Genomic DNA, 24,455 nt, shown 5'->3' on the forward strand with positions numbered 1-24,455 from the left:
GCAATGGCTTGGATACTACTTAAAAGATATCAACTAGTTCTAAGCCTATATGGAATTTTCAGGTTGCTAATTAAAGAAATACGGTTGAACAGGGAGATGAGTTAGGTGACTACATTGCGAAATCATATATAATTTTGCTAGCTTATAAACATTCATGGTCAAATAAACCATGAGGAAATTAGGTAGTGAAATAAACACTGTCTATCTAGATGATTCTACATGCCTGTAGCCAAAAATCCCAACATAAAAAAACCCCGCACAATATATCAACAACCCCCAAAATCTCCTATTTACTCAGTCCATGCTACCTGTCGATACGAGCTCTTCGATGCAACGGTGAGCCCAACTGCCACTAACGTGTTTCCGCCCAGAATCTCAAATACCGCGACATCAGCGCTCATCTCCTTCGCTAGCCAATTTCGCAGTTCGACGGCTACCAGTGAATCCACACCATATGATTCGACCCGGTTGTTGAGCTCGATGTTATCTTGAGGAATACCAAGGACCCGTGATAATTTCTTCCTCAAGCCCTCAGAGACGAGAAGTCCTGCCTCCACTAAGGACGTTGCGCCTGCAAATAATGTTTTGTAATCTAGTGCTTGACTGGATGTGTTTGATGAAGGCTGGCCTGAAGCGTCGATTTGATGCATATTGCGGAAAAGGGGTTGGCGTATAGGATAGGGGATTTCTTTTCCCCTCGCGAGAACTCTGGCGGGAAGATCTAAGCCTGTGATGACTTGGGCTTGGGTAGCTTCAGATGGCGTGAGTGAAGGGTCGCAGTGGTAATCCAGAAGGGCAAAAAGCTCCGGTTGGGAGACTGGGAGCATGATCCCCTGGCGCATTAAATGGTCCATGAGCTGGGTATTCTCTGCAACAACGCCTTCTGCAAGAATGACACCGAGGTCGAGAGCTGTAGCCTTTTCGCCGCATGCAACTCTATGGTGTGCTAACGCATCCTGGTAGGTATTTCCCGCTGCGTAGTTGCTCTGTCCGGGGTTTCCGAAAACACCACATACCGAGGAAAGGAGGATGAAGAAGTCCATCCCTTTCGGGAGGCTGACGTGCAGGTTCCAAGACCCCTCGACTTTTGGCATTACGCTCTCCTCCCACTCCTGGAATGACATGTTTGCAAACGTAGAATCCTGTAAAAGCGTCAGTGGATGATATAGTTTAATTTACCGGGCCAACATACCCTGAGGACCATTGATGCCTGGATGCATCCTTTGACCGGCGGCATATTTCCTGGGCATTCTCTCAACGCGTTCTGTAATGACTTCATACTCGTAATATCACAGATTGGAGTCGCTACTTGAACTCCCTTCCCTCTTAGCTCCTCCAAAAGAGCCTGTGATTTCTCATTTCCTTCGGGCCCGGACCGAGAAAGTAGAATTAAATTCCTTGCCCCTCGATCTACTAACCTACGAGAGATACTCCGTCCGATACCGCCAAGACCGCCCGCGATGACATAGCTTGCATTCGAATCAAATGAGTACGAAGAATGCTTTTTCAAAGAAGTCTATCCCTTGAGTAAGTTTCCAACTGCACAAATTTAGGAGAAGAACTTACTGGAACCATAGCATCCTTGGTAATTTCAAGAACAATTTTGCCGGAACTTTTACCACTCTGAAGAAGACGGAATGCCTGTTCGATCTCGGAGATAGAGAATAAACTTAGCGGGTATGAGGGAAGGAACTTGTTGATTGCAACTAATGCCATCATCTCCTGGAGTAGCGTCTGCATTAACTGTGGTCGTTGCTCGGCAATGGCAGCAAGATCAACACCGGTAAACGATGCGTTCTTGATGAAAGGAAACATCGGCAGGCTTCCATGAGAGTCAATGTCTTTTCTCCCTATTTCAAGGAACCGTCCGTAAGGGGCAATGCATTCCCAAGAAGCAACCAAGCCTTCCCCAGATAATGAGTTCAAGACTACATCAACACCTTGATTATTCGTCATCCGTCGGATGCCATCGGCAAATGAGGTGTCTCGACTATACAGTATGTGGTCTTCCGGGATGTTGTATTTATCCATAAGCAGCTGTTTCTTCGACGCAGAACCCACAGTTGCAAATATTTCAGCGCCTATGTGTCGAGCAATTTGCACTGCCGCTTGACCTGTCCCACCTGATGCCGCATGAATCAGAATTGACTCGCCCTTCTGTAAATGGGCCACATTGCAAAGACTATAATAGGCTGTGCAGAAAGCTGTGGGCATAGCTGCTGCCTCTGCAAATGTCATATTGTCTGGGATTTTCACAGCACAACCAGAATTAGCCCTCGCATACGTCCGGTATGTCTGGTTCGCAAACATTGTTACACGATCTCCAGGTTGGAATTGGCCACAGTTGTTTCCAACTCGGCTTATTACTCCTGCACATTCGCACCCGAGTTTGTCGGTATTTACACGGCCCAGAACAATTAGACAATCCTTGAAATTGACGCCAATTGCCCTGACTTCCATTTCGATATCATCGGATCCTAGTGGCTCGCGTGGGGTATCATCTTCCAAAAATTCCAAAGAGTCAAGCAACCCAGGTGTTCTAACATTTAACTTGAGGGGCGGACCTTGTCCATATTCCTGGATTCCATTTGTATATGTCGTGCTCTCAAAAATGTGGTGATTAAGTTTCGGCGTCTCGGCAACACGGTTGATCTGAAGGAGTCCGCTTGTTTCAACATACTCGGGCTCGAAGCTGCCGCTATCTAAGCCTGAAATCGTCATACTCATTACTTTACCTATGCTATTGGCATGTTGCTTGATGGAGGAATTTGCTTCAGCCTCGAACGCCAATGTGACCAATGCCACATTGGCGTGCTCCTGGCGGATGACTCTAAATAAGCCTTGCACCATCCCGTAGGCTGGTGTGGATACGGACATTCCTCCCTTTGTAACCCACAACACGCTTCTAGCAGAAGATAGCAGGTGCTGGAGCGAGGAAAATGATTTAGACTCAAGGCTTCGAAGAACAGGATGTTCGTATTCAGTTAGCATGATATAATGGCGATTGTGTTGGCCATCTAGTAAAACAGCTTCTTCGAGAGTGAGGACTCCGGAGATTGAGCCGCCCAGGTTCTTGAGTGCATCGTCCACTTCTTGCACGAGTTCAAGTTGGAGTGATGAACTCTTTTCAACTATGGCAATGGGCTGAAGCTTTCCTGCCGGGGTTGCAACTGCAGGCAAGGCTGTGGAAATCATCAAGCTCCGCTCATGGCATTCTTCGCTTATGAAGTCCCGAAGAACTACATCGGTCCCAGAGAACCCGTTTTGCTGGAAGACTTCATGCCATCTCTCCTCAGATACAAGAGGGGTTTGTTGGCGATATTCTTCGGAACCGAGCCACCAGTCAGATAGCAACCCGAAAGCAAACCCATTGCGGGCAATGTTGGATGCGGTTTCCTCCACGATGACGAGCTTTCCTCCAGGTTTCAGGAGCTTTCGCGCATTCTGCATTGTTTCGCTCAACGACTCCGTCAAATGGAACACACTGGAGGCAATGACCAAGTCGTAAGACTCTTCTTTAAATCCTTGCGCTGAGGGACTTTGTTGGACATCAAAAACCTCGAAGCCCATTCGTCTATGCTCCTTGAATTTATTCCTGGCCTGGTCAACAAGTGCAAGGCTGGCGTCTGTGAAGGCGTATTGTCCATAGCGAGGTGTATCGCTGGACTTGGGAGCTAGAGTCCTGTGCAGGATTTCCGTAGCTGCACCCGTTCCAGCCCCAATTTCCAAGATGTTCATCCCTGGATCCTTATGAACCATGGCCTCGAGGTAGTGAGCAAAAGCATTGAAGCACTGCGCTGTTCCATTAACTTCACTATAGAAGTCTTCTAGCAGTTGCTGGTCTTCGAAAATTAGCTGCAATGGGTCCATTTCACCAAGAAGTACCTTTGGGAGATTGCTTCCAACCCTGATGTACAGCTTGCCGCGACTGCTCGACATCACGCGTTCACATACTGAACTCAAGTACGTCAGATCTTGAATCTGCTCTATTCGGCGGATGCGATCCTTGCTTGGGGTTTTAATGAGATCGCGGTCTACTTGGTCCTGGATCCACGAGGTGTACTTCGCTAGCGAGGCTGGCGGTAATCGATTACATATAGCTAGCTCTCTCAATGCCGTCGAGCTAAATGCAAGGGCAAGGAACTCGATGTCTCTAAACCAGGAAATAGGTTCAGCATCAGGCTTGTAAGCTTTTCCGCAATACTTTTCGAGTTGTTGTGAATCCAGCGTATCGGGGTCGACCTTCCAATCCATATGATAGCACATATGTTTAGGTTCCGTTTGAACTTCGGAATCTGCCTGTATGCTGGAGACCGCGGTAACTTCAAAGCCGTCCATGTGAACCTTTGGAAGCTGATCATCACCTAATACCGAAATCAGGCACCGCGCGCTACGCTGGCTGAAGTGACGGGCTTCAGTATAGGTTTGAACGGAGCCTGTAAAAGGGGTTCCAACCCCAGAGCTAGATACCCATAGCCGGTCAATACGACTAGCGACCATGGTTGGCATGGCTACTGCACCTCCTTGGCTCAAGGCGACGAATACTAATTGGAACATGCCATCTAGTGTTGATGGATGAATGACATGATTTTGGCCCGGACCAAAAGCTTTCGATTCACCCTTGGACCACGTCCGAAGTCCGATTTTGGCAGTAGCTTGCCCGCTGGTATCGAATTGAATGCTCTGCATTGGTTGGAAAGCTGCACCATAATCGAGTCCCATCTCTTTGAATCGCCGATACATATTGGTGCTAGGTACTCCCTTGCTGCATGACTGTGCCGCTGTGATGTGCATCTTTCTTAACTGAATTATACGGCAGTCTTCTTCTTTTCCATTATCAACCTCCGCCTTTGATCTACCATAATCAGCACGGACAGTCCCACGGCAAATCTCTTCCCATTCTTCGTCGAACTTGTGAACGTAAAGCCGGAAATCGTGCCATGCAGACTTTGCATTTCCAGTGTCTGCTAATGGGCGAAGGTAGATCTCTGCCTCAACACCTTCCTTCGATGTGGATACCACGAGGGGTGTATGGAACACAGCCTCCTTGATTTCATATCCAACCACAGACGGATCATCCACCATCTGTTTCATTGCTTCAATTGCCATCGCAAGCATGCCTGCTGCAGGGTATAAGATCGAGCCGTTTACTTTATGGTCCTCCACCCAAGGCATCTCATCCAGTCTAATAATTAACCGCCACCTCGCCTCTAAGGGATTCCAGTCCGTGGCTCGACAGCCAAGAAGGTCGTGGGGTGCATGTTGGCGGAATCGAACACCTTTGTTGAGGCGGGATTCTTGCCAATATAACACAGAGTGGTTGAAGGGATATTGTGGGAGATCGGTTAACACTTGAAGGGGTTTCGGAGAAGCTGAGCTAAGTTGTATTAGTTGGTCCATGTCGACGCGGAAACCTTGGGTGTGCAAACGTCCCGCAGCTGTAAGGAACGTTTCGACAGCGGAACGGTTCCGGACCAACGCCGAGTTGTAAACCACCTGGTTATTGCTATTCAGGGAAGTGAGGGAATCACGGATCGGTCCCTGGAGGGCGGAGTGGGGGCCAATTTCTAGAAGTGCGTTGGTGACAATATCTTTTAGATGGCTTCGATCCAGCTTTTTTATTCTTCCATTGGCATCCGATCGAGAGCAGGTCTTTTTCATAGCCCCAAAGAAGTTAACTGGCGAGACCATATTTCGTACCCAGTATTGACCTGCACACAGAACATCCGAAGAGACAATGTCGCTTGTCACTGAGGATACCATCACTGATTTCATCAGAAGCACATCCCTTTCTAAACCCCCTATCAGATCCAGATACTCATTTGCTATGGTAAGCATTTGAGGAGAGTGGTACGCCACGTTGACCAAGAGTTTCCGAGCGAAGACTTGTTCCTCATCCATGTATGCGACAACGGCTTCAACGTCGGTCTTTGGCCCCGAAATAGTCACATTCTTGGGGCTATTGATGCAACTGATAGTGATTTGGCTAGGGTCGAAGTTTTGTTGCAAAGCCAATGCTTCGAGGTAGATGTCAACTTCCCCTGCGGGAAGTCCAATAGAGGCCATGCAGTGGCTTGACTGTGAGGATCTAGCTAGTTTGGACGCAAGTACACCCCGATGATATGCTAACTTTATAGCGGATTCTCGGTTTATTGATCCGGTACAGTACCTAAAGGCGGGTCAGATAAAGTTTGGTGGGTAACCTGAATCACGCTATACTCACGCTGCGGATATCTCTCCTGATGAGTGGCCAACGACAGTTGAAGGCACAACGCCAATTTCCCTAAGGATATCCACAAGAGCTACCTGTATGGCTGTGCAAAGCGTTTGGCTAAATTCCGGATCGTTTACTCTCGATGTTTCCCGAGTTTTTGAAAGTTCATCTAATGATAATGGTTAGACTAAGCATATCAGGAAGGAAGAAGACACAATCCCACCTAACAGTGACCACTTGCAACCCATCTTCTTCAAGCAGGCCTGCGACATTAGCAAGCTACCTTGGAACGTAGGATAATTCAGAAGTTCTCTGGCCATGGCATGCCATTGTGCGCCTTGGCCGGTAAAGATAAACGTAAGCCGAGGTGTTGGTGCAAGGGGCTGGATGGGTTTTGATATTGTTTCCTGTATTCTTCGCAATGCCAAAATCGAATTAGCCACTATGTATGATTTCCAGGGCAGTGAACTGCGGCGAGTATTAAGTGTATAAACCAAGTTGTCCAGGAACGCCGCATTTACAGCACCTCTGTCAAGGCTATCGAAGTAGCGGCTATACTCCACGGCAAGGCGTTGCATGCCATCTTGATCTGCGGCGGACAAAATTAATAGCTTGGGAGCAAAATGCTCGTTATCGAAACCGTTGACCTGGATCGGCGATGATACTTTGGCAGGCGATGGCAAAGTCCGGTGGTTTCCGGGAAGGTTTCTTGAATGGAGATAATGATATGCGTCATCTAAAACAGCGTGGGCATTTGCACCTCCAATCCCGAATGAGTTGACGGACGCCCTTCGTAAGCCTTCGCTAGGCCATGGCAGACTTTGTGATGGAAACTAAAAGCATATAAGTAAAATAAACAAATAGCATGGGCTTGAAGGTACCTTAAGGTTGAAAAATTCGGAATCTATTTGAGGGTTAAGACGTTCGAAATTGGTGTTGGGCGGAATCGTCGCCCGCTCCAGCACCAGGATGGTTTTAATTAGACCAGCTATTCCACTGGTACCTTCTAAATGCCCGATATTTGTTTTTACAGCTCCTCTGTGATATTATTAGCTTGTACGGCATGCATAGGGGTTGGATGACCGACATATACAACGGTTCGTTCTGGCGGTGCTCCCCCTGGAAGCTCTCTCCAATCGCTCGGGCTTCGATAGGATCACCAATGGAAGTACCAGTACCATGAGCCTCGAAGAATCGTGTTTGCTTCAAATCTAATCCTGCCTTGCGATAAGTTTCCGCAATCAACTTCGCTTGGGAGTCTTTGCTGGGCTGTGTAACACCTCCAGCAGTGTGGCCATCTTGATTAGTACCAGTGGATCGAACAAGTGCTCGAATAGTGTCTCCATCTCTGATTGCATGCGAAAGACGCTTCAAAACGAGCACACCGAATCCCTCGCCTCGGCTGTATCCATTGGCTCGGTCGTCAAAACTATAACATCGCCCATCGGGGGATTGAAAGTTCATGTTTGATAACGCGATGTTCATTTCGGGCGAGCAAATTAAGTTTGAAGAAGCAACAATTCCCTAAAATTAGTCAGATATATAAGCTGGAATGGAATAGAAGGAAAGTCAAAGTGATTTTTACCATGTTAGACTCTCCTGACCATAACCCATTGCAGGCGAGGTCGAGTGCAACCAAACCACTCGAACATGCAGTATCAACAGTCATGCTCGGTCCTGCAAGGTCAAAGAACCAACTCAATCGATTTGAGAGAATAGCAGCCGCCGTTCCAGTAGCGCTGTATCGGGGGATTTGCTGTGAATCCCTCCAGTTCATGGTGTTGAAGTCGTTGGTGAAGCAGCCCACATGAACAGACGTATTCGTCCCCTTGGCCTTCTCCATAGGGATTCCAGCTATTTCATTAGTAAGACCCATTCAACTCTCTTTTCATTTAGAAGGTCAGGAACACCCACCATTTTCTAGCGCGCGATATGTCGTTTCCAGCAAACCCCGCTGTTGAGGGTCTAAACTCGCCGCCTCTAGTGGGGGGATGGAGAAGAATGGCGCATCGAAGGCTCGCACGTCTTCCTTAAGGAAGTGAGCCTTTTTCGTTGATATCTATCCGAATCATGAGCTAAAACTAAACAATTCAAGCGGCTAGGAAGCGTACAGTATTCATGCGATCTGGGTCGGTGCTGTGAAAGGCATCGATGTTCAGCCGGTCCTTGGGGAACTCCCTCGACGCGCAGCGCTTCTCCATGAGCATCTCCCAGAAGCCATCTTCGGATACAGCATCATCTGGAAACCGCAATGAGAACCCGACGATAGCGATCGGCTCGAGGGTATCTTCGTCGGCTGCAATCTTCTCCTCGCTCGACTCCGAAGAACTCGGCGTCCCGGCATTGATACAACTGGGGCCACTCTCGTCTGCTGGACCGTCGGCGGGATTGTGTGCAGCGATGGTGACCATTGCTACAAACCACTGTCATGAAGTGAACAACGACGACGTGAAACAAAGCCCACGTTGGATAAGCTGGGTTTCTTCGAGATCTTACAACATTCAGGAAAACAGGCGTGTTCGAGATTGAGGAGAAGCCGGGTGAACGCTGTTGGTTGGCACATGCAAGGACTACTAACTACTTTACTCCCTTGCAGTCCAGAGAATGTTCTTGGGTTGTTCTGGCCACCACCGAGGCAAACAGACGCGGCCGTTAAGGGGTCCCTGGTGGCTTGATGGCGATAGTCACCACTAATAGAGCATTATCTGGCCTCCAGGCGGGGGTTAACATGACATCCCGTGCAATCTTGCAAGGTCAAGACTCGTGGTAATGGCAAGATGACAGGCTCTGGACGGCGTGGGAACCCGTTGTCTTGGAATTTCCAAAGATGTATCAACGTGGAACCAGGGGTGTTCTGAATATAAATCAGCGGGCGACTGTCCGAGTGGCCCAGTTTGCCCAGACCTGCATTTCCGCTGTTTACGAGAAGTACTTTGTACTCTGACCTCGCTGCCCCTCGACGTCGTCTATTTGCTCCAGCACTCGAGTACCAAGCCCAAATCCTTCGTGTCAGGTCGTCTCCTTAATACCCGGCCTCCCCGCTCCGAGTGGCGGCGCGCGAGTGACCTGAAGGTCGCAACAAACTCCAGCGATGCATTTCCTCTGCCTCCACGGCCTAGGGACAAATAGTCAGGTAGGTACTGAACTTGGTCTCTGTCTCCGCCTACCCCGGAGCGTCTGTTTCTGTACTTCATACCCAGCGCTGACTTCGTTAGGTCTTCGAGGTTCAGACCGGTAAGGCTCGCCCCGGTTCAAACGCATGGCTGTGGCGTCTGATGCATGACCCGCGTGCCAGTTGCTGAAGATTAATAAGAGTTGCTAACGATATGTTACCACCAGCGGGGCTCCGATATGAGCTGGGCGACCAGCACACCTTTGAGTTTGTGGAGGGAACCATTCCCTGGCCGATGGCCCCTGGTAGTTCCAAGATTCCACATCTCCGCAAACCATCTCGGATAAACAAACTCTGACCATCTACCTGCCCAGGAATATCCTCATTATTCGACACGGACGGTTCTTACTACTCCTACTTTGATCCAAACTCGCCGAAGAGCGCGCTTGATGCACTGCATCAGTTGGACGAGTATGTAATGGCGGAGGGCCCGTTCGACGGCGTGCTTGCCTTCTCCCAGGGGGCCTGCCTCGCCGCGATGCACTTGATCCGGAAGAGGCAGCAGGATTCCCGCGGCGGCCAAGCACAACCCCCTTTTAACTGTGCTATTTTCTTATCGAGTATCCCTGCCTACGATGCGGTCGCTTTTGAGAATCGCGGGGAGGTCCGGTTGCTGGAACCAGCGACCGATGGACAGCCGATTCAGATTCCAACGGTTCATATTTGGGGCCAACAGGAAGACAGCAAGAAGGATAGTGAGTTGTTGAAGGAACTTTGTAATGCACAGCTGGCTACTATTTTTGTTCATGGTGGGGGCCACGAGGTGCCGGGATTAGGGGCAAAGGGTGATGTCACAGGCGCCGTGAAGGCTATCAGGAGAGCAATTTTGAAGGCGCAAAAATAGGATATTCTAATATCAGACTATATATCACTTTTCGACCATAATTGGCTTCCTGGTCCACATCAACATTGTAGAGGGTACCTGAGCTGCCGCAAATCCGATCATAATCGTCATTTGCAAATTATAACCTCTTGCGAAAATGAGCCGTACTGATTCTTGTACGCTGGGCGGTAAACGGTGAATAATTTCCGTCGTTTGAAGGAGCGTGTCAACTGTTTGAACGGGAAGGATATCCAATAGATCCGACTGTATCGCCCTGTTCATGACGCTAATCACGATGGCAAGGCCCATGATTCCTCCTAACACCCTGAACTGTGTAATTGCTGCCGTTCCAACCGCTATTCCAAGGTCAGTAAAATGTTTCCTTGACTCGTCAGCGTTAGGATATTCACCTAGATCCCGTTTCTCGACAACATTGGGAACCAATAACATCAACGCCGCATTGCAAAAGCCAACCCCCACGCCCGTAATAACTTGGAAAACATATTGTTGAGGCGCAATGGCGTAAGTCGTCGGTGTCTTCGATAGCCCAACAGTTCCAACGATCTCCAAAAAACTTCCAAGGAGGATATGCCAGATTGGAGGGATAGTTGTTTTACCAATGATCGTTGCAGATATAGCAGATGATGCTGGAGCCAAAAGACCGAACGAGATCAGCCGTACTCCGGCGATCAGAGCAGAGTTTCCATTGACGGTTTGAAATCGTTGTGGAAGCTGTATGGTTAGAACCGTCAGGATAGTACCTGCGAAAAACGTGTTGCTACATCATCGTTAGCAAATAGCATAAAATCTCCTCTAGAATAACCGTACAGAATCATTCCCATAAAAACCCGACTGCTGAAAAACCTCCATGGGAATACTGGTTCCGGAAGTTCTCGTTTAGTCGTTATGAACCATTGCCATATGACGAATGCAACCCAAAACACTCCAGACAATATCAACAAACTCAGCACGACTGCTGCTGCAAATGAGATGCCATCCGCCGCTTGCTGCAAGGCAGTAACCAACAGGACACAGCCTCCAAGCAACAGAGTTGCGCCGATGAAATCAATCCTTTGGAGGTTTTTTAGGGACCAAATATTCCCCACGAGCGGGGTAGCTGAGTGTTTTTGCGCAGGTAAAGTTGTCGGCAGCAGGAAAAATAAAATAACTAGTGATATAAATCCAAGAGGGACACTGCAATAAATCTGGTTAGTTATAGGTCAACAATAGCAACTGTGCTGCCACTCACTTCAATAAGAATATCCATCTCCAAGTCGTATGATCCGTCAAGGAACCTCCAATCAAGGGGCCAAATGTGACGGAGAATGTAAAAACGACTGTTACCAGAGCTGTATACTTTGGGAAATCCCTCGGTGGTACTATTTCAAACCAGATGATGATCGCCAGGGAGAAGATACCAGACCCTCCAATACCTTGGATACAGCGGAACATGATTCTAGAATTTTGTTAATACAGGAAGCCGGCAGATAGTCTAGGATTCACTGACAGTTGAATCAGAGTTTGAGCTGCACCGCATGCGCCCGAGAATACGATGAAGAGAATGAGCGCTACCAGAAGTAAACGCTTCCGTCCGAAGATATCGCTCATTTTGGCCCAGATAATAACAAGTCCTTTAGAAAAGCCCTGTTAATGCCATATTCTCACGGGTTTGAAGAACACAGCCATACCACTATAGGTGAGCAAAAATGCTGTGAATACCCAGGAGCTCTTGTTAAAACCTCCCAACTCGTTTGTTATGGCAAGAATGGATGTGCTGACGATGGACGACTCCATCTGAGCAACGAATAAGGCGAGACATTGTCTACGTGGGCGATAACCATCAGTAATCCACCATATCCAGCGTTCGAGCAACACCTACGCGAAGGTAATCAGACCGAGGGACCATCCAGTTATGAATACGGTTTCCGATATCTCCTCCTCCACACTGGTGGCCTCAGCTTTCTGCGTGATCGACGCCTCGTCGCGGGAACTCTTCACGGATCCGCTTGACAGATCCCCCAGTATGATGTCCTTACTACCCGACCTCGAGGGTGCCATTGCAAGAAGAAGAATAATAATCGAAGCAGAGCTGCTAACCGGAGCTGTCGCCGCTGAATCGATGAACGAGGCTGTCGAAGCTGGGCCGCAAACAGGAATTGCCAAAGTTCCAAGAAACCGTTGCCAAGTCTATAAGAAACCACAGGATCGAAGCAAAGGCCAAGAACGTGTCAACGATAAGCCTTAGGCATTACTTTAGCGTCCTTCTAAATCGAGTAGATCGCCGTGATTGTGACTGGTGGCTGAGTTGCTGAAAGACGGAGACAAACGCCAGGAGCTAGCTGCCTGCTTGCGGATCATCGAAAAGTCTACTGCTCACGTAAAGAGTGAAACAAGTGGGGGATCATTGATATTATTAGGCCTACAGCAAGCTCTTACTGTGCTGAACAGGAGCCTTGCGAAACTTCCCTACTGCAAGTGTTCGAGATCCGTCGAACTGCCGGCATGGTACTTCGATTCTCCACTACAATTGGCTGGAACTGTAAGCCCTGGCACTTAGACAACTCGCCAAGGCTAGTGGTGTAGTAAGAGTTTGATGCGGAAGGATCTTCGCTCCGCAAGGTTGGCGTTGGGTGGCGCAGTACAAGGGTCAAATGAGCTTGTATGCATGGGCTTTGAAGTTGCAAATAAGGTGATTGATTAACCTCACTCGTCCCCGCAGTGCAACTAGGAAGGAGAGCGGATTCTCAGAGAATGATAATGGCTGGCCCTCTGGTTTCCCACTAACTCGATAGGCTCTCCAACCACCTGAGAATCGTTAACCGTAGGGAGCGATCACACGTGTTTCGTGGTTCCTGGTCTCTGCATGGCGGACACGAGTTATCGCACCCAACGTCAGCTAAATCCGGGCAAGTTGAAGCACAACGCCCCGGATTCAAGAATGTTTATGGACAGCATCAATCCCGAGTTTATTGTCGAGACTGTGCCACCAACCGCTCTGTCTGTGCAGCTGCGAATCGACGATTATTCACGATGCCAATGTTGCGGCTCTGGGGCCGGGAACGATCTTAGTGAGATCTGCCGCCTTTTGGACGTCGTAATAGGGGCACGGCCCCACAACGGTCTCGGGGCGAAGCGGTCCCAAGCGGTCCCTAGTGGTTCGTCTGTACTTCGTAGGGGGCAGGCGTATGTACCTCCGTATGAATAATAATAATAAGGAAGATTTGTTACCGTGTGCGGAGTGCTCTGTGCGGAGAGCTATCTCGTTCCAGTCGTTACACCAATTCCCCACGGCTGGCGAGTGGAGACAAGGATAAGCCCGAGGGACTTTCCGCATAAGCGGGTAAATGGGTCCTTGATACGACGTTGTATCTATGTATATCGACGGCACAGCCTCGACTGTTGGGGGGATATGCAGTCGCTCTCGCGCCGCTCGCTTTGAAGGATTAAGCCGGCGGCGAGGGATAGTCCATGGTTAATTCGCTATCGGCCAGACTGGCCCGGCGGATGCCTGCGTCCGAATTGTCGAATTGTCGCGACAAAGCGAGGCTGTCCATCAGCTGACCGGCGACGTACAGTTCGAAGAATTTATTTCGTGCAGCCTAACGAAAAGGGACAATGAAGAACGACCCGAGACTGAGGAACTCATGAAGTCAGAAAAAGGTTGCGACTAGAGCAACTAGAGCGACTAGTTCCCGGTCCCCGTGCGCCTGTTTACTTTAGCTCAGGAGGCGGCGGACTTGATGGCCTCTTTGGTGGCCCTGGTGGACTTCTTGGAGGAAATGTCCCCGACGTGGTGGCGGATGGCTTGTTGGCCGGCGCATGTCACGTGTGGAGGTCTGTTCCTGGGCGCTGCGCCAGCTTTCTCAGTGAAGGAAAGATCCGCAATAATCTACTCCATACTCCGTACTTCGTTCATGAAGAAGAAAAAAGGGCACGAGTATATGTCCTATATGCCGGGTAACATCACCTAGGATCTGGTGGAGTTGTCTCCTCAGCACTGCTTCTTCCTGGTTCGAGGTTTCAAGTGAGGAAATATCTCCTCATTGCCCATACTTCGTACCAGCTTTATACCGGCCCTATCGAGTCATCCGGATCGCAATCCATGGTACCAAGCATGCTAGAAACGACGATCTTGTCAGCATTTACGGGGAAGACCGCGAGGAGTGGAATTCCGTCCATGGCGCCGCCTCACGTGGGCAAATCACCGAGCTTACCTGGGCTGACCACAGTGACCACGCCAGTCCCTCGGGGGCATTTAAGGACTTCTTGCATAGATAGCATGACAGGGGAAAAGGAAGCTGAAGGCTAAAAGAAGCCTTTGATCATTGTTGATGACACCACTCCACGTCGGAGATCTGGCCCTTTCGGGGACGATCCAGCACGTTTTGAGCAGCACCTTGATGTTCATGGGAATTCGTTGCCCCTTACGAAGTAGCGGGTCCGAGAGGGTGGAATGGAATCCTTGAAATGGAGGGTTACGGTGCCCGCGAGTGTGCCAACTCTCCAGACTCCAGCACCTGTAGATTCAAGGTGGAGATTCAAGGAGTCCACGACAATAGGCAATGAGAAGAAAGAATGGGGCGAAAGAACAAGGTTGGCCGCGTGGAAGGCATGGAAAATAACCAAATAATAATATATTGCACGCGAGTGCGACCACTTTACGTGGGACGATTCAGTTCAGTGCTTACTTCCATACACAATACACGTTTCCTCGGCGGCTAAACGGGAACCCGTCGTATGCTGTACAGAGTAGGTAGCGAGGAGTAGCTTCTAGGTACTACGAGCTCCGTATGCTCTGTACTATGCGCACTACGCACGCTCTCTGGCCATCGCGGGAATGGTGGATGGTGGCTGATGGATGATCGATCATGGACCATACTGGTAGATGATAGATGACGGGCGACGATGACGGGAATCGTGGGGTGTTTGGGGGCCGGAGAATTCAACGGGAATTGGCCCTTGCGTCGCGCCCTACGGAGGTGCTCGAGTAGTAAGTTCTCACGAACTCCTCCACACAGTCCACACAATTCAACACGGCTCTCAATAATCACCTCCACCATCCGTCACTGCTCGTCGCGATGTGGCAGCTCCTGTGGCCTGTCTCTGCTGTAGGGCGACGGCGCAGTCTTGCGCCATGGCCCGCCACGATCAGGAAGGCCGTTTGCCCAAGCCCAGCCGTGATTTGCCCACAATCCGCTGCTCCAAAATGGGATCCGGATCCTCTGCTCCCTCCCCATGCGAGAACACGATTGATTGCTGCGCTGTGCTGTGCTGACCAGGTCTCGTCAGCCACCGTGCAGTCTCATGCTCGCAGGGGCTCAAGCTGGACACCCGACGGCGCATCCAGAAGCAGCGAGAGAGGAGCGCCAGAGAGCCCGAGAGAGAGATGAGACACTCGGCGGGAGAGAAAAACAGAGAGAGAGCTGCTGGCAAGTTCCTGTGCTCCTTTCTCACCAACCCCCCTCGTGGAGTGCCCGGAATACGGCCTGCCCGGGCAATTCAGTACCCCAAGGATCCAGCGAGTACAGTGCTGTACCAAGGCAATGCCCAATTCCCAGAGTCGCCTAAGTGCCTGACTGGACCGGGAGAAACTTAGCAAGCACAGTACCTTGCGGCCTTCGCCCACGCTGGGAGACGAGGAGACAGGCACCTGAAGTGCTATACTAATACTAATATACGCATTCGGGAGTACCTATTGCGCTTTCTCCCTCCTATGCCTGTGCCTCTTGCCCTGGCTCTCCCCTAATTCATAACCCTCCCTCCACGTCCCGCCGGCGTCACCTGCGACTGCGATTCTGTCTGCGCGCGCGGGGGGGTCGACTACTCTGCATCCCGACTTCCCAAAGGCCTCCCTGAAATCTCGCTCGGCCCTGGTTCCTGATTGTCTATCTTACGTTCTATCTCCCATCCTCTTGCTTGGTATTTGTCGCTGGCTATCCCTTCGAATTTGCGCCCGAGTTCTGCGTCCTCGATGGTGGTTTTACGGACGCTCCACATCTCGACGCTATGGACCCAGCGAAGGCCGCGAAGCTGTTCTCGCCCGAATTCCTAGCTGAAGACCAGAGTGAGAGGCTGATACATGTGGTGATCATCTTCGCTATTTTAGAGGTGTTATTTGTTTCGCTATTCCTCTTTTCGCGATATAAGTTCGGGACGCTCAAAGGCTTCGATGTTTATCTGATGGTGCCCGCATTTATTGCGAGTTATGCGCATTTAGCTCTATGCATTGGTAAGTCGGGATTGCTCGACGTTGGTCGATCTACGGGGATTCCACGCTATCTGATTTATACTTCGGTACTTACCAACAATCGCTAATAATCATCTAGTCTTTGTTAAAAAAGGTGGTCTGGGAAAGCACACAGTATCATTATCACCCGAGCGATTAAAATATTTCCTTAAACTGGAACTTACGCTTGCGTTGTTAAATCCGCCCGCCATCACGTTGCCAAAGCTAGCCATATTGTGCTTGTATCTTCGAGTGTTTTCGACAAAGATATACCGCTATGGCGCTTTCTTTATTGGGGCCATGCTGATTGTAGCTTGGATTGTATCCTTCATCTTGCAAATGGCCATGTGCTCTCCGTTCGAGAAGCTATGGGATAAGTCGCTACCCGGAAAGTGCTTGAACGAATTCCAAATCTTCATTTGGTTTGGAATACCGCATATAGTCACGGACGTGGCAATTATTATTCTTCCTCTTCCACTCATCTGGCGCCTGCAAACGACGACAAATCAGAAGATCGGGCTCACCCTGACGTTTTTGACCGGTAGCGTGTAAGTTATCAAGTTCACCCCATGAAGGCATTGGGCCAAGTAGTGCATCGTTATTAATTAGACTTTCTCATTTAGTGGTATCATTACATCTATTATACGTTTTGCGGTCTTCTTGAAGCTTGCCGATCCCGAGTTGGATCTCAGCTGGACCGGTCTCGACGTAGTAATGTGGACCACGATAGAGCCCGGCGTGTATCTCATCGCCGCCTGTTTGCCTTCGCTCCGACCACTCCTCAACCCCTTCTTCAGGGACCTTGGAGAATTTGACTTCCGCGGCATTCGCGGACGCTTCCGCAACAACAAGGTGGAAGATGGGAACTTCAACGGAAATTTCAACGGCAATTTTAAAAACATCCGACTTTCGGGTGTTAGCATTGGGGATAGGCAGGGGAAGATTCTCGCCTCGTCGAACAGCCCTCGCTCAGGGTTTACGAGGCTAGATAAAGCCTGGCCGAAGAATTTCACGAACAACGGGAGCAATAACGATGCGCCATTAACGACGTGTTTTCGAGAATCCGTGACGGAGGACGATGAGAGGTTAGACCACAACAAAACGCCGACGCACTCGGAACATAACTTAAATCCGATTGATTTTAGCACCGGGATTGTAGTGCAAAAGGCATTTACGATAAGTACAGAGCCCGTGAGGCGGTAGCATATGCATATGTTAAGGATTTATACTTAATGAATATATGGGTCTCGGTTTTAGATGGTTGGGGGTCAGCATGTACATATGATGAAAAAAATTTGAATACCAGGCTTTGGGTCTATCGCTTGTGTGAGGCAGGCTCTCGTGTGGAAGATATACGAGTACTACAAGGGAGCATGGCGCAGGAATCTGGATTAATCGGCGGCTTTTTTGACACTCTGTATATTCTAACTTGAACTTAACACGGTATCAAGTCTATTAAAGGATCTGTTAAACAGAATATTTTTAACCCGGTTTTCTATCAGCTGGTGTTTTTGGAATCAGAAAGATCGATAGTTACAGCACACACCACGAACTGTGACCACAAGTTGGACAACGCTTCGCGCAGCCAGCAATTACCTCAATCAAAATCTAGCCATGAGAAACTCGGGTAACTGGAATAAATCTTGAAATAGTACATTTCTCGAATCCGTACTTGATTTTGAGCCATGTATCCAAACCCACGAGGAATCAGCACTGCCTTGTCTACTATAGATCGCCTGATTAACGCTCCAAACCCCACTAGTTCTTCGATCTAATATCCTATATTCAGCTACCTAAGCCACAAGATAGCGATTAAAGCCCGATATAAGATATACATCGGTCATACTTGGTTCTAAACTGCTATTCAAATATTGATTAAAGTACCATATCAAGAATCCCATAAATGACCGATTGAGTAAATTCCCCCGAGGCATGCGTGGTGGTGGTGTGCTCTCAAATGAAAAATCCAATAGATTACCAATGCACAACCAAGTGCCACCTTCTCCGTTCACAGTCACCTAACAAATGCGGGAAACAGTTCGCACGTTTCAAGGAGGGCCATCAATCAGGATCGTCGACAGGCCCAGCGCCCTGTTTCCCGGATAATGCAGCAGCAATTGCGCGATAAGCCACATCACAGACCCGAACCAATAACCGAAGAAAAAGGTATCAGATTCAAGAACGGCTTGGATTTGAGTTCACCGGCAAAGAGAAAAAGCTCCTCCTGTGGCGTACTTGCTATTTATACAAGTTACGTGCACGGGAAACCCCGCATCCACATGGCTGGTCCTCGCAACGAGGTTTTGGCCCGCGATCGTTTCCCATTCCACTTTGCAGATTTCTGCACATACAGGGTTGTCGTCACCCCAGATTTGATCCGGATGTCCGAGGTGTGACAGATTGAGCAGCTGAGTATTGGTGGGAATTTGGTAAGTGTGTTTGATTTATCTACTGTATCTGTGGTAGCGATACTACGTACATGCCGTGGATTAAGTACCTCCCAAGATATTGGGGTTTCGAGGCTTCCCTGCTTGGGTTGAGTTTTGACGTGAGGGTGGTATGCTTTATGAAGTTCGACTATGCGTAAACTTGTAGAAGTCGGGTACGTGCTGAGGTTGTTAATATAGCCTACTCTAAGCTGTGCTACCCTTCTGCAGTCTGTAGCTAGGGGTAGATGGAGGGCTTATCAAGCCTCATAGAAATCTAGAACTAGATAAAGGGGGTGGGGGCCATTTTGTAAATCATGGTGATCCTTCAAGTTTGGGGTCGGGAAACTCAATTTGTCCTAGCGACGATCGGTTTCATGGCGCGCAGTTTAATATACAACCAAGGAACGGGTAAAAGAGTATAGATGGGACATAGACTAAGTAAGCTGACAGAGGATATTAAAATTCCTAACGCAATTTGGGGGCTAGCACTTGATATAGCTATCGAACTATCGATTTTTCGGTTGGGGTTAGGAGGAGGCTGACTAGTAGCTGGGCAGTCGAAGGATATGCCGCTTACTTTCAGGAAAAGGGGTTCTAGTATTAGATACTTTATTTTGTGGTAGACCTACATCTTAAACCCCACTATGGCGCCATCAACTCTTGATAAATATGATACTGGAGTACATAATGGTAAGATACTATTTCAGACTTTTTAGGCTTGTAATTTTGTCATAATGTGACTGTCTAAGAGCAACGACCTATATCTCATGCTCAACATCCGCAACTCTAGGTACTTTATGAAGTCTGGCACCTCCAAACTTGGCAACTAACTCAATCTAATATCGTGTTAGTTGGCTTAGAGCAGTGCGGGCTCAAAACTTACGCATTGCTGGATTAATTCCACATCGTGCTTGCTCACGCCAACTCTCCGAATTCCCCGTAAATGCCACGCAGTCTCAAGAGGCAGATTTTGGATCATAATTCCAGATAGCACGATCAGCTCTGTCTCAACCGGGCCGAGGATGCTGTGATCAGATAGGTAGAATCCGTAAGTGATCTCGCGGGAGATGAAGTCAAAGTCCTTATGAGCAGCAAACTTGTCGGTTGCGTCAGAAAGATTGCCTTGATATATGGTATTCAGCCATGCTTCCCCTCTTGCGCGATTCTCGGGCCCGGCTTGCCAATTCTCCCTAAAACGACCAGATCAGTGTCCGGTCTTCCAGGATTCCACGATCATTCGTACCTGGAGCAAGAATAATCCCTGTCCTCAGGCCGCTCGACTTTCACAATTGAAAAGAGAGCCTCAATAGGTTTGCAGACCCCCTGGATTGATATGTTCTCAACCAGACCTTCGCGTATGCGGCGTATCAGAGCTTGTCGAGACTCGGAAGTTGCATATGCGGGCTTGCTGATCAGATAGGAATAGAGCGTCCCGACGTGATCCGGTTCGACTCCAACTAATGCCGAAAGCTGGCAGATGAGCAAGCGTACAACCGATATCAAAAAAAAATTCTAACGCACAGCAACTAGGTACCACTTGTCCTCCCCCAATGACTGTGATGGGAATTTCTTTTCGATTTCTTGGAACAAAGAGATTGCTTCCTCCGTTGTTGGACCTTGAAATGTAGCCATTGTAGATAATGAACAGATTTGCAGTGAGTTTGGGAATTGTTTCGTGATAGTTTGACGGTTTGGATTGGGAGCGTGGAGCTTAGATGTAGCTCGCCGATCTGTGGAATGTCGTGTCAGCAAGCGTCTCATGTTATTGGTGAACACAGCTTGGTAATCGCCTTGAGTAACATATCCCACGGGAAATCCGGTTACAAGCAGTTGTATAATATCTCATTGCCCCCCCTGCTGAGGTGCGCATCAAAGAATAGAGCATGTTCATGTTCACCTAAAGTTGGCGACTTCCAACCCGTTGAAAAGCAACAGCATTGAACACCCCTATAGCTACGGCCGAGATCCACAGCATTTGCCCGAGCCAGTCTTGCACTATGCATACTTAGTTATTGTGTGCTTCAATCCCTCATACAAAGTACTAAGTGTTTCCAAGGTTGGGCAGATCTGTTGGCGCCATGAAAGGGATGAGGTGAGCGCGGGTATGCCCCAATGGAAACAGAAACGCAAGACCAACGTCAGTGGCAGAAGAAAGAGGAAGGCTTGTGTGCAGATAACTGCATGTAGCTCTACCTGTGCTTGTCGAGCTTGTGCCTTTATCTCTCTTCAAATTGGCAGAACGCTATATTCCTGTGGTTGCAAAACCACAATATGGTTAACCTTCCAGGTTACGTCGGTCCCAGACGTGCGAGAAGGGCTGTCCCGAGGATCTGCCGGATAAAGGTCTCACCGTCTATCGTGAGCTCGCTTGGCTGCCAGCCTTGTGGGACTTGGCGGCTTTGGCGGGGCAGTGAGGTTCATCCTGCCACTCTCCAGACAACAACATCATCACCACACATATCCTCTCCGTGGACCAATACTTTTTCCCTCTGTCCCCCACTACTTTCCACCCTCTCCCGTTAGGGGACTCATAACAATGTCCTCAACATCCGCACCAGTACCCGAACCAACAGACGCAGCCGCATCTCCAGCTCCAGCTCCAGCTGCACCTAGCTCCGATGCCATCATCGCCATCACGAAAAGCCTTCCACCTGCGACAGATTACCTCACCTATTTGACCATCCTCGAATCCCATCTATCTCCAGATATACTCCCATCGTTAAACGATATTCTTCAGGATGCGGGGCTGACGCAAAATATCGGGTGGGACTTGATTCATCTTCTCCTTCCGCTACCTGGTGCCGAGAAATGCCTGGCCACCATTGCGAGACTGGGAAATCCGCGGGAGGTTGTGCTCAAGGTTACAGAGGCATTGCAATTATTAGACTTAGATGCCTCTGAGAGTGACAGCGGAAGTGTCGATGCCAACAATGAGGAGGCTAAGGAGAAATCTGTAGGAACAGAGCCTACTAGTATCGATAAGTTCTGCGAGCTGCTCAACCTACTCTCAATCCTCCATCCAAGAATCAAAACGAAATATCCCTCGCGGTTCCTTTCAACGTCCCTCATGGCGGCTCTTGCTGCTTTCCGACCATCTCATCAAGCAACCCTTGCAGTCATTTCTTTCGTGCATACAATCTCTGGCAAGAAACGACCATCACTTCCAGGTCGCAAATCCAGCATCAATATCCCAGTTATCCAAAATGGATCATCAGAGTCAGACCCATCTGCCCCTGACCCTGAAGCACAAGACGAGGACCCAAGGGAGGCTGGCATACAAACGAAACTTTTACAATCATTCGTTACACATATTTTGGAGGATTATGTAAAGGCCAATCCACTGGAATGGTCGGCCCGGCTGCTGGAATTATTTGCACCAGAAAAGGTGGTCGCTGGAAGGAGGAGTTTAGGGGAGGCATTCCGAGATGATCCTACGCTTCAATCAAGAGACATTATTGTAGGGCAACTGGTGGTAAGTACAATAATTACGGGGCCGCAGGCCATCGCGTTTCGGGGGAGTGCCAGCCTGGGGCATTCTATCTCCAGAAAGCGGTGGCCTGCAGTCCCGTAATTATTAAATTGTTTCCCTTCAACGGTTGATTTTAACAGTAATCCAGGCTCTATCACGCGATCTCGACTTGACGAACTACTCGGACCTATTCGATGCCATCTACAAAGCCGACACTTCACCTGCCGAAGATGAGTCCGAAGAAAACTATCCTTCTACGCCTGGAGATATCCCACTATCCCAACTAGGGTCCTTATTTTTAATAGTTTGCTTCACCTTCGCTTCGATCCTCTTCGAATCCAAAGCTCCTCAGCCAAAACTGTCAATATTTCCTGACCATGCAAAGCTTGTCAAGAGTTTTATTGGAATCGAGGGACCAACAAATATTGGTAATGAAGACCAAAGTATCATAGATGCTATTCTAGCCATTGGGTTGTGGTTGGAGCATAACAATGAATTTGTGTCGGGGCCGCTAGAAGACGATGATTTCCTACGACATCTGCAATCTCTATCTCTATTATCAGCAAATACACCATCGCCAACTTTGCGATATGCTGCTCATGTCCTCACGTCGGATATCCTTCATTCGCATCCTGTCGACCGTGTTCGGCTGACGTTTATTTCTGACACCCTCGAACATTGTCCGTACGAGACCCTGAAAGGGTCGGCCGTATCGTGGTTAAAGGATGAAATAATTACAGGTTTCGAGCGAAAATCGGAGAATGTGTTTACTTCGACGGTTGCCCTAGCTGCTGTACAACTATATTTATTTCCAGACACATCAGCACTCAGCACTGCCACTGACCAGGAACTGACTGAGGAGCTTATGCAAGCATTCCCATTTTATATGGCCGTTGTTAATTTCATAATCTTCATAACAGGGGAACAATATGTCCCTATAGTGCCATCGAGTATGATGATTATTGTGGAGGAGATTTTCCTGAGACATTTAAGAACTGCTCAAGTGAAGGCACTTGCCTCCTTGCCGACTGGCGAATCAGGCGCTGCGGATGATTCCCAGGAACCACCAATTGAGTTGCAAATGCTAGGAGAGCGAATAACTTTATGCTCAGCGAAGATTGATGGATAATCACTGAAGACTATTCATGAATGTTATGCGATTTTCGGTTTTCAGCAGTCATGCTCTGTAAATATGGGGCAAGTTGCTCTAGACCAACAGTAACTCAGCGTTACCAGCCAAGAGTAGTTCGGATTGGAATCTTTTCACTTTGAGCGCTTTTCATTTACCTGGAGGAATAGTGGAAGTATCTAACTTGGGAAGCCATCTCAGTGATTAGCCTAACCATCATCGTGGGCGGAGGACTTCTGATTATTTTCCGAGAGTACCTAGGTATATACACATGTCTATTCCTCAAGCACTATTACTTTGTTCCACTCCGAGTCACTACCTTTGCTTCAATAGTACAAATACTACGAAACCAATATGCATTGCCACAATGTCCCAGATGTCTTGAGCCATTACCCTCCTTCATTAGCCCCCTAGCCAGTATACTGGCCATTTTATATGTACACCAAATAGCATGTGGGACAAAGTTGTTCGAAGCCGATTGGGGCCAATTGAAGGGGGAACATCCGTGTCACTTTGTATAGTAACCCCATCCAATTCTTCTATAACTCCTACCCATTGTTATTGAAGGAATCATAATGCTCCCTGTGTTGCTAATAACGAGGTTTAGATGGAGGTCCCTAAGCCTGGAAAACTGCAATGACGAGGGAGAAGGTTGGTTGGATATGCCTACTCCCCCAAGCAGAACGCCATAGATTGAACCCGATATACCTTTCCTAAGTTTTACAAGCGCGAAAGGAATGCTACTTGGGCCATAGTCATCACGCGGAATCCAACGCGGCCGAATGCTTAGAGAGTTGTTGGCCTAGGAGACTTGGAAGATGCGTTATGTGTATTCTCAGTCTAGTCCTTGTTTTCTGCCAACTATGACCAGGCTATGGTGGGAACCTGTTCGCTTATCTCCATGGTATCGTACGTGACAAATGGCGCTAATGCCTTTGGCTCTCGCTACGCATTGGTTTTGAAGGTATTCGCACGCGAGCGAGCCTTCCTTCC

General features: G+C 48.8%; 6 protein-coding genes across 6 annotated transcripts; 3 read left to right on the forward strand and 3 right to left on the reverse strand.

Annotated features, from left to right (window-relative positions):
- Window positions 1-290: 290 nt before the first annotated feature.
- On the reverse strand, window positions 291-8,625 carry BP5553_09428 (Reducing type I polyketide synthase; the record flags this gene model as incomplete). Its single annotated transcript, XM_032018051.1, has 10 exons — window positions 291-1,142; window positions 1,193-1,516; window positions 1,567-6,169; window positions 6,224-6,383; window positions 6,438-7,047; window positions 7,096-7,252; window positions 7,308-7,738; window positions 7,800-8,068; window positions 8,129-8,273; window positions 8,326-8,625. The coding sequence occupies 10 exons, from the start codon at window positions 8,623-8,625 to the stop codon at window positions 291-293; spliced, it is 7,851 nt and encodes a 2,616-aa protein (XP_031865958.1).
- A 680-nt stretch (window positions 8,626-9,305) lies between these two features.
- Window positions 9,306-10,230, forward strand: BP5553_09429 (Uncharacterized protein; the record flags this gene model as incomplete). The annotated part of the gene is made up of 4 exons (XM_032018052.1): window positions 9,306-9,347; window positions 9,430-9,448; window positions 9,554-9,631; window positions 9,701-10,230. 4 exons carry the CDS (start codon window positions 9,306-9,308, stop codon window positions 10,228-10,230), a joined length of 669 nt encoding a protein of 222 aa, XP_031865959.1.
- Window positions 10,231-10,254: 24 nt separating this feature from the next.
- Window positions 10,255-12,267, reverse strand: BP5553_09430 (uncharacterized protein; the record flags this gene model as incomplete). Its single annotated transcript, XM_032018053.1, has 6 exons — window positions 10,255-10,987; window positions 11,038-11,403; window positions 11,459-11,665; window positions 11,717-11,840; window positions 11,898-12,031; window positions 12,089-12,267. The coding sequence occupies 6 exons, from the start codon at window positions 12,265-12,267 to the stop codon at window positions 10,255-10,257; spliced, it is 1,743 nt and encodes a 580-aa protein (XP_031865960.1).
- A 3,948-nt stretch (window positions 12,268-16,215) lies between these two features.
- Window positions 16,216-17,638, forward strand: BP5553_09431 (uncharacterized protein; the record flags this gene model as incomplete). Its single annotated transcript, XM_032018054.1, has 3 exons — window positions 16,216-16,438; window positions 16,536-16,983; window positions 17,059-17,638. 3 exons carry the CDS (start codon window positions 16,216-16,218, stop codon window positions 17,636-17,638), a joined length of 1,251 nt encoding a protein of 416 aa, XP_031865961.1.
- Window positions 17,639-19,622: 1,984 nt separating this feature from the next.
- Window positions 19,623-20,496, reverse strand: BP5553_09432 (Uncharacterized protein; the record flags this gene model as incomplete). Its single annotated transcript, XM_032018055.1, has 4 exons — window positions 19,623-19,700; window positions 19,748-20,054; window positions 20,108-20,334; window positions 20,386-20,496. The coding sequence occupies 4 exons, from the start codon at window positions 20,494-20,496 to the stop codon at window positions 19,623-19,625; spliced, it is 723 nt and encodes a 240-aa protein (XP_031865962.1).
- A 904-nt stretch (window positions 20,497-21,400) lies between these two features.
- On the forward strand, window positions 21,401-23,462 carry BP5553_09433 (DUF1760-domain-containing protein; the record flags this gene model as incomplete). Its single annotated transcript, XM_032018056.1, has 2 exons — window positions 21,401-22,336; window positions 22,482-23,462. The coding sequence occupies 2 exons, from the start codon at window positions 21,401-21,403 to the stop codon at window positions 23,460-23,462; spliced, it is 1,917 nt and encodes a 638-aa protein (XP_031865963.1).
- Window positions 23,463-24,455: the final 993 nt, after the last annotated feature.

Source organism: Venustampulla echinocandica (assembly GCF_003357145.1).
Source record: "Venustampulla echinocandica strain BP 5553 chromosome Unknown scaffold_10, whole genome shotgun sequence".
In the NCBI taxonomy this organism is placed as follows: domain Eukaryota; kingdom Fungi; phylum Ascomycota; class Leotiomycetes; order Helotiales; family Pleuroascaceae; genus Venustampulla; species Venustampulla echinocandica.